The sequence below is a fragment of the Dermacentor variabilis genome, chromosome 6, assembly GCF_050947875.1.
Source record: "Dermacentor variabilis isolate Ectoservices chromosome 6, ASM5094787v1, whole genome shotgun sequence".
NCBI classification, from domain to species: domain Eukaryota; kingdom Metazoa; phylum Arthropoda; class Arachnida; order Ixodida; family Ixodidae; genus Dermacentor; species Dermacentor variabilis.
In genome coordinates, this window is record NC_134573.1 from 78,192,548 (window position 1) to 78,201,892 (window position 9,345).

At 42.4% G+C, this 9,345-nt stretch overlaps 1 protein-coding gene across 1 annotated transcript; it reads right to left on the reverse strand.

Annotated features, from left to right (window-relative positions):
- Positions 1–6,849: 6,849 nt before the first annotated feature.
- LOC142586183 (uncharacterized) lies at positions 6,850–7,917 on the reverse strand. The gene has a single exon (XM_075697435.1). The coding sequence runs from the start codon at positions 7,915–7,917 to the stop codon at positions 6,850–6,852; it is 1,068 nt and encodes a 355-aa protein (XP_075553550.1).
- Positions 7,918–9,345: the final 1,428 nt, after the last annotated feature.

Consider the following 9,345-nt stretch of genomic DNA (forward strand, 5'->3'; position numbering starts at 1 on the left):
CATAGGACCACACTTACATAACGAATCTTGGCCTATATATAGCCCCATCTGTACATTCTTACAGATGTGCTAGCAGCCAGCTCTGATCTCTAGGAAATTACACAGTGAAACAACAAATTGTACCAACATCTACAGTACAACGAATATGCAGCTTGGAATGCATATAATTGCTTTATTAAAGCGACACCTTCTGTGCCTCCATTCTCTATGTTGGGCGCGTCCGCTTGGTTTGCTTCTTGCCGAGCACTGCTACCTATACAAGTTTATGTTATGATCACTAATTCTATTGCATCTATTGGGATCTATAAAGCAGTTTATTTGTCCAATACAAGTTCATATCACTGCTTGTATCACTATCACACATTTTATTTGTGTTATAGAACATTGTACTGCCCTGGCACAGCACCGGCAAGAATATTTATAGGACCTGTACACTTGGCCATATGGGACTTGTAGGTTTTCCTATTGGATTTCATATGAGACCAATAGAGATCTTTATTGGAAGATTGTCTAGGGTTTGTAAAGTAGGGATAGATTCATTATTTTTTGCTGGAGGTACTAATTGACACATTGTATTATAAGCAGTTGCAATAAAGCATTGAAAGTTTCACAGTGACTCTATGACACATTGCATGCCTGGAGAGCTACAGGGACTGTAGCATCAACAAACAAGTGATTATTAACATCAAGACTATGCCAGGATTCAACATCTGGCTAATGTCCCAATGACATCTAAAGAAAGGCCTAGTTGGTGCATCCATAGAACATCTTTTGGTGTTTCACATGGACCACTTTTCAGGATCATTTGTGGAGATCCTTAGGATGGAGATCCAAGAGAACAGGCTGGCTTCAGGAAGGGATATTCTACAATGGATCACATCCATGCCATCCATCAGGTAATCAAGAAATCTGCAGAGTATAATCAACCCCTGTAGATGGCTTTCATAGATTATGAAAAGGCATTTGATTCGGTAGAGACACCAGCAGTCATAGAGACATTATGTAATCAAGAAGTACAGGAGGCATATGTGAATATCTTGGGAAATATCTACAAATATTCAACAGCTACCTTCGTTCTCCAGAAGAAAAGTAGAAAGTTACCTATCAAGAAAGGGGTCAGGCAAGGAGATGCAATATCTCCAGTGCTATTCACTGCATGGTTAGAAGAAGTATTCAAGCTATTAGACTAGGAAGGCTTAGGAGTGAGGATCAACAGCAAATATCTCGGCAACCTTTCCCTTGCAGAAGACATTGTCCTGTTCAGCAACACCGCAGATGAATTACAACCAATGATTGAAGACATAACCAAGAAAGTGTAAGAGTGGGGTTGAAGATTAATCGGTAGAAGACAGGTTGGGTTCAACAGCCTGGCAAGGGAACAAGAATTCATGATCGCCAGTAAGCCTCTGGAGTTTGTACAGGAGTACGTTTATCCAGGTCAATTACTCACAGGCGACCCTGATCATGAGAAGGAAATTTACAGAATAAAAATGGGTTGGAGTGCATACAGCAGGCATTACCAAACCCTGACTGGGAGCTTACTACTTCCATTGAAAAGTGTACAATCATTGCATTGTATTGGTGCTAACATATGGGACAAACTTTGAGGTTAAAGAGAAGCTCTAGAACAACTTACGCACCATGAAAAGAGAGGTGGAATGAAAAATGTTAGGCATAACGTTAAGAGATTGGAAGAGAGAGGTCGGGATCAGACAGCAAAGGGGGATAGCCAATATTTTAGTTCGCATTCAGAGAAAGCAATGGAGCTGGGCCGGCCATGTAATACATAGAGTAGGTAACCAGTGGAGCATTAGAGTTACTGATTGGATGCCAAGGGCAGTGAAGCACAGTTGAGGACAGCATAAAACTAGGCGGGGTGATGAAGTAAGGAAATTGGCAAGCGCAAATTGGAATCAGCGAACGCAAGATAGGGGTAATTGGAGGTTGGTGCGAGAGGCCTTCGCCGTGCAGTGTACATAAAAATAGGCTGATGATCAATATGAAAATGATCTGTTGAGCCTGGTTACTACATAAAAAGCCCACTGTAAGGTTCTAAATACAATCAAATTACGAACATCAAGCAATTAAAATTTTATAGGACAGGCATTGGTGTATGTGAATTAGTTATGTTATTTCAATACCTTGTGATGGTGTACAAATTTATTGTTTAAATGTTCTATTCATAATAGAGAGTGATTACATTTACAATACTTTTATTTTTCACCAATCTCAAGCTTGATGCTTTGTACAGATTAAAGTGTATACCTAATAACTATGCAAAAAAAAATGTTAGTTCATTCGATTTATCAAATAAAGCAAATGTTTTCACTCATAATCTGCTCTTCCTACAGTGCATGTGCTTGACCGCTTTATTAAGTTCAAGCACTGATGCTGCTAGAACTTTATTTTTTTGGACTTTTAAAAAGAATCTTTCTTTGCCTGCTTTCCTGGGTTTCACGTGGCTGATTGCAGGCTACTGTTGAATTAGTCGCTATCTCAGCGGGTATATTTGCCAATATATACACGAACACTCTCTGTGCCGAATGAAAGAAACAGAAAACGAGGTGATATAAGCCTTGTATGCTGACCAAGTATGCACACATCTGTGCATATATGACGTGATTTATGAATGCAAAAAGCAGGCATGGCATGAAATAAAAGGGTAGACATGGGACAAGCACCAATGTAAGCTGTTTATTCCACAATGTCATCATGAAATATGTATATGATATGCACATGGGCAGACACGTTATTAGAAAGAGAAAAGAAAAGGATTTGATTACTTGATGTATGCCTTGAGGACTCCGATTTCTTTTTCATACATAGAAATGGAAAGCCCACTAGCACAGTGCTCCCCAGTCTTTTTTATATGCGATCTTTCCAGTAACAAGCAGGCTTGCTCATTGCAGCTTTTCCCGAATTCTTTATTTTTTCTGTTAACATTAATGCATCTAATTATCTTGCAGACAATTTTCATGTTTATTGGATCCTCCTGAAATTGTTAGGGCTGGCCGCATTCCAATTGATGACTTGAAACTTCCAGATGAAGTGATCATCTAATGGGGTCTTGAGACTTTTTAAACATAGTGTTATGTGTAGCTGATGCATTAGGCTATTTACAATATATTTACACATAAGCCTATGATGGTGACCCTTTATCAATCGGGAAGATGTCGTCTTCATCTTGTTCAGTGCAACCACACAACTGTTCCGTATCAATAGCAAAAAAATATTGCCAATCTGTTGTAAAGGCTGTTGTTAAAATGTGAGCCAAGTATTATAACATTGCACACAGCAGGAAATTTAAAATCTCATGTCAAAGACAGCAAAAAATAGGTTGCTCTTGCATTTGCACTGTCATCAAGCAACGTCAGTGCAAGCGGCTGATCCCACCAGCACTTCATATTGGCTGATTTTGGGATTGCGAGAGCATTCTCAGAAATAGATTACTGATTATTTTTAGCTAAAACCTATACATGTATGACACCTCAAAAACAGAGGAAAATAATTTATTCTTTGCACTGCCGGTCTACATGTGGTGTACAAGAGGATAGTGGCATTTTGCATGGCATAGACTAGGGCAGCCGCTATGGGGTGCCACAGCAAGCCCTTTCACTACTGAGACACTCAACTTTAGGGCACGGCTTTTTCCTCTAGGCTTCTTCTCTGTGTAGCTTCCAGCTTGCTAGCCGAGATGAAAAGAGAGAGAAAGCCATGTATCGATGCGTTAACTCCACTAATATGTGAAGGATTTGAACAAATTTTGTGGCAAGAGATTCCTGATATGTCCTTTAATAATGAGGCCATCCTATGATTCGTTGGAAAATGGTTTGAGGGCCCCTTTAAGATCACTAGGAGCACTGCCAGATGTGGATTATACTTTTCTTTCTTTTATGCGTTGCATGTTGCAATCACTCAGTTGAGCCCTTGGGCGCGGCCGGGCAGCCACCATTGGGGGTATGAACCACTATGGTGGCTCATACCCCTACACTAGAGTTTTATGCATTGCATATTGCAATCACTCAGTTCAGCCCTTGGGCGCGGCCGGGCAGCCACCATTGACCTTTAGCGCAACCACGTGACGTGACGTCACGACAGCCGGAGGAAAAGCTGGGCCCCAACACAATATGCAACGCTTTCTTGGCTTAACCAAGCTAAGCCTGGCCATTTTTTAACTTTATTAGTGATTACACATTTTAGAAGTATGAGTACAATGTGCCACATAATGATAACAGAGGTCATTCTTAATATTTACTGCTGTGTAATAGCCTTAACATTGTATTTAATGCACATACACTGTCTGAGTGACCACGTCATTGTGGTATATGTCATGCAGGAAATATGTGAATTACAGACAGGTCTGGCAATGAACACTTGCTTGTGTACCAGAAAAATATGATTTTGATGCAATTAATTCAGTACCTGAATCCTACTTTCTAATTACATTGAGAGAGGTCACTTTATAGATGAAATTTTCCTTCTTTCTTTCCCCTTTCTTTTTCTTATAGCAGAAGTTGTTCATCAAAGGGCTCAATAACTTTTTTTTTAATATTTCGTTGCAGCTAAGCATGCTCTATGAGAACCGGCTAGTTGGTCTTGCGTGATAATTAAGAAAACATTGTGCAGAACAATAAAAAAAACAAGAAAGATGACAAACACTACCTCAGTGTATATCTCTTTTCTTGCATTTGTGTTCTAATATTCGACGTTGTAAAGTTGAAAGGACAACAAATAAGACTTGTTTTCAAGGGTTAAATGTTTATTAACCCCAAATACTGCAAATTTAATGAAGACATAACTGAGGAATGGGTATCATTCACAGAAAATAATTTACGACAGAAGGTACGATGACATATATATATCACGCTCGGAAAATATTAAAACTACGTTTACACGCGCAGAGAGTGAAGTGGTATTGCATTCTCATTCATTTTATATAATGACAATCACTATTCCAAAAAAGAAAAAGCCATCGCATCAGTATCTCTTCTACAAGTAATTTTCTGTCTCAGTGCACGAAAACCTAATAGCAACCTACACTGCAGTCAACTGTGATGTATACATGTCACGCACTTCAAAATTCGTCACGAACACTTGCTGACACCAGAACTGAAATATGGGCCAAATGGTCACAATTCATATTAGTTGCGCAGAAAACAGACGGATGATGGTGGTGTCATCCACTCCTTACCCGTATGGTACTTGTATTTTGTGCACAATTCTCACGGTATCTGACCGTGGGCTTGCCCGAATTACTAGGATTCTGCGTGCCCAAAGAGGCACGAAATGCATGATTGAAATTTGTTCATCGACAAAATGCTTTCCTATTTTGCAAGGTCCCTTGGTTACAGAAAGATAGCGAGGAAACGTATATATGCATGCTATATCGACCAATGCATACTGGTGTGCGACTTATGCATTTTCGGGCAGTGGATCGTGAGCAATGTCTCTACGTAGTGTTTAAGCGCAAAATGGCATCCAGTTTTATCAGAAGACGCACTCACAACTAAAACGAGCAACACACGCCGCAATACACGAATTATCTGTGCCGGCACCATGCAGTCGGCGGCGCAGTGCCACCACGACTCTTCGAAACCCCCAATCGATAGCAGGCGATATGTAGTGCCACTTCGTGGATACAGTACAGTTCCTTGAAAGCTTGCCTATCTTCGTAACAGCAACGTTATTCGTACTAGCAGATCCTACACAGTACTAAGCACGCACAACACGGCCACTAGGAACCACAGCGATTCCCCACTGCGTGCACGCGCGTGTAAACGCCGACAGTCATTTTCGATTTTAAAACACGGCGTCAAGTAAAACGACTTATCTATTTAAACGCAGTATAATTAACAATAAAACCAAAATATTAGCGTTTCATGTCTCTTATATTAAACTTTTTTTTTGTGACGTCATCATGCGTGGCAGCAGCGAACCCCACTTGGGGTCGTCTGCTGCCACGTGCGTGCACCCAGCGCCGGCCCAGCAACGACACTCTGCTGACTCTCTCTGTATCTGAAGTGAACTTCGAGCAGACTCCCGTTTCACCGCACCGCCTTTCGAGCTGCTCCTTCAGCAGGCTCATCTTCATGTGCAAAGAACCCATATGCAGCCCTTTAAAAAAAGAATGGTCCCAAGTTGAAAGAGCTGGACATTGTCTGCTAAGCCCCGTCATCACATCAAGGTATTTTATTCAGACAAAATTAACAGTCTCTTTATGATGCGCACAGAAAAACGAACATGTTGGACTTCATTAAAGTCCCCTTCTCGCCTCAAATAGAACACTCAGAAGCGGTGAAATGGCGTACCTCACCGCACAGTTCTTTATTTATCAAAGTGTCAATCAAAGATTGTCAAGCAGTAGTTGGAGCGACTAAGAAATGACATCACGAGAAACTGACATCCCCAAAAATGTAATCTTGCTAGTTATAGAGCAGTGATGAAGATGTAGAGTTGGTAATTACAAAATCAGAAAATGGTTCCTTAAAACTGAGAATATATATGTTGTTTTGGTTGCGCAGCACGTTGCAACGAAATGGTCTAGCATACGTGGAAAATGCTTTCCTTAAAAAAAAGAAAAACGCTGCACAGTAGCACTTTCTTCAATAACATAAACACACGTACGACGCAAATGATACTGTATGCAAAGATAACGTAAACGCGCCTGCAGTGTCGATGTTGACGCGTTAAGATAGGTTTCTTAACACTGAGATCTAGAATTATTATATGGCACACAAACAAGGAATTAAGACGCGCACACAATCTTAAACTCTTAATCATCGTACATATCTTTGTTCATCCTCTTCAAATGAGAAGGAGTGAGCTTGAAGCTGTAACAGCAGCTGTCCATCAAGGTTCTTTTTGCGTGCAGCAAACCGCACAACGCGTCTGTCGACAATCGCTAGATCTGTTTCTTTGCTTTGTTTTCAGCAGGTTGACTTGCGAAAATACGCGTTCGACAGCAGCGCTGGAGTGTGGTAGGCACAAAAGGTTCTTCATAAAACTTGACAGCAGGGGGTACTCTTGTGATCCGTCTCCGTTTTTCATTTGGGACACTTTGTGCCAGAACTGGCTCGCAGTCAAGTCAACGTGGTCGCTCAGCTCCATGTTGCGAAGAAGTTGCCATTCCCTGTCCAGTTCGTTCACTTCATTTTCTTTCACGATCAGGGGAAAGGAGACCGCAAGCGACGCGATTGATGATACTGTCTTTCCCAGGACAACTTCCGGGTCTATGACTCGAAGGTTTTTCATCTGTTCACTTTTTAGGGGGAACCGCAGGTAGATCTGATGAGCTGCTTCAATAAAAAACTCTAAACACCGCAGCCGAAAGTTGTGAACCTGATTATCGTTTAAGCCGTGCGTGTTACCGGCTAGTGCGGCAGTTGGCTTTGCTCCGAGGTAAATTTCTTCCAATGGCAGGAACTTGGCTGGGTCTTTGTACCGCACATCGGACAACGGCGTGGCCTCCATGTAGTCTCGCTTGATGTAGCATTCCAGTATGCATTTCAGCATGGCCGAAACCTTTTCATGGAGCAAGTGAATTCTAGTTTCTTCCGACTGCATTTCCTTATTTAAGTTAGTGAAAAAAGGCAGGACGTACTCAAGAAACTCGAGGTAGAGTTTCGCTGATGGGTCAGTCAGTTTTTCCAGAATGGCTTCTGCATCAAGCAGGCGGTCGTCAGTGGCTGCTTTTTTGAAAAACAAAATCAGGGCGGGCATCTGCTCAAGCAAGCGTGTCACAACAACTTGGAGAGACAGCCACCTTGTTTGGCTTGGGTGCAAGAGCTTGTGCGGTTTCACCTCTGCCAGCTTCTGGAATTCTTGGAAGGCAGATGTCTGCTTCGGCGACAAAAAGTAATTGAAAACATCGCGTACGTGCCAGATCTTCAACTCCTCTTGGAAGTGTTTTACACGCATATACGAGGCGCACAGATGGAACGAATGGCAAACGCACTTCATAATGAAGAGGCCTGGAATTTCTGCTTGTAGCAGCGACGCGACAGAATGATGTGCATCCATCACGTTCGCTCCGTCGGCCGCAAAACCAATCAAATTTTTGTCGTACGGAATTTCCGCAGCACTGAACACCGCCTTTAAGCTAGGTAGGGAGAGCTGGCAGTCGCATCACTGACTGGTACTAAGCCCAAAAACGCATCCATTATGCCACCGTCAGCGTTCATTACTCGGGCGACAAGTGACAGATGCTTCACCGTAGCCTTGTCAGTGAATTCGTCCACCAGAAGGGAGAACTTCTGTGTGCGCAAAAGCTCACAGAGCTCTTCGCGACTCTCCTCTCCAAGCACATTCTTTATGATTGCAGCGCACTTTGTCCGGCGGCAACTTAAGTTCTTTGCAATCTGCGAGTCGTCACACGACGCCTTGAAAACATCAACTAAATGCCCCATGGCATTAAAAGGTAGATTGTGTTCCGTGACAAGCGCGGCAAGTCTGATTTCAGCCTCTTTGACCGATTTGTCTACTTGAGTTTGCCAACTTATTGAAGGCATGGATGTCAGCGCGCGGGTCGATTGCAAGCTTGCAGCGCTTTTCTTGTGCTTGGAGCTTGCAATTATAATAAGGTGGCGGTCGATTTCTGATTTTCCACCTTTACAATCGGATCTGCATGCTTTGCAGGAAAAGTACAAGGGCCCTTTTTTACTGGCTGACAACCACCCTCTGTACTTCGGATCCGCTTCCCATTTGGTTAAATATTTTTGGTCGTACGCTTTCGCTTTCTTTTTGCTTGGCTCATCATCATCAAAGTCTCCTGTTCCGAAGTTGCCATGACATGCAGTACGTTTGAACGGTGAAGGTACGCGGTGAGCGTAAACGTAGCGCGTTGATGCTGACATTACAAGTCAAAATTCAACTTTTTCTTTCATAGAGCAGCAGTCACTCGTAGCGCCGGAGATCACAAGCACGATTAAACAGTTTGAAAGTCATATGGTTTCGTTTTACCTCACTGTGCAGCAGCCGTTTATTTCGCGTTGCAGAACTGCTCTCGCCATCTATCGACTTGGCAGAACACCAAAAATAGATGAGCAGTAACTAGCATTTTTCATAGTATTTTCTGTTTGGAAGGCAATATAATCAGATACGCCTGCCTTGAGGCCGCTTAATGTTGCAATTATACGGCCTCTTAAAATCCCTAGATTTCACAAAAAGACGCTATATCCCTAAAGCAAAGAAATAATCTCTAGATCTAGGGATAAATCCCTAGGGTTGGCATCACTGTGCTCTGCGCAAAAGCGGAGGCACAGACGACAAGTTCAGTTTCGGACGAGACGCGTGATCAACGCTACATCGCGCTTCCTTCAGTATGGTGGCGCCATCTGATGGAAGCGG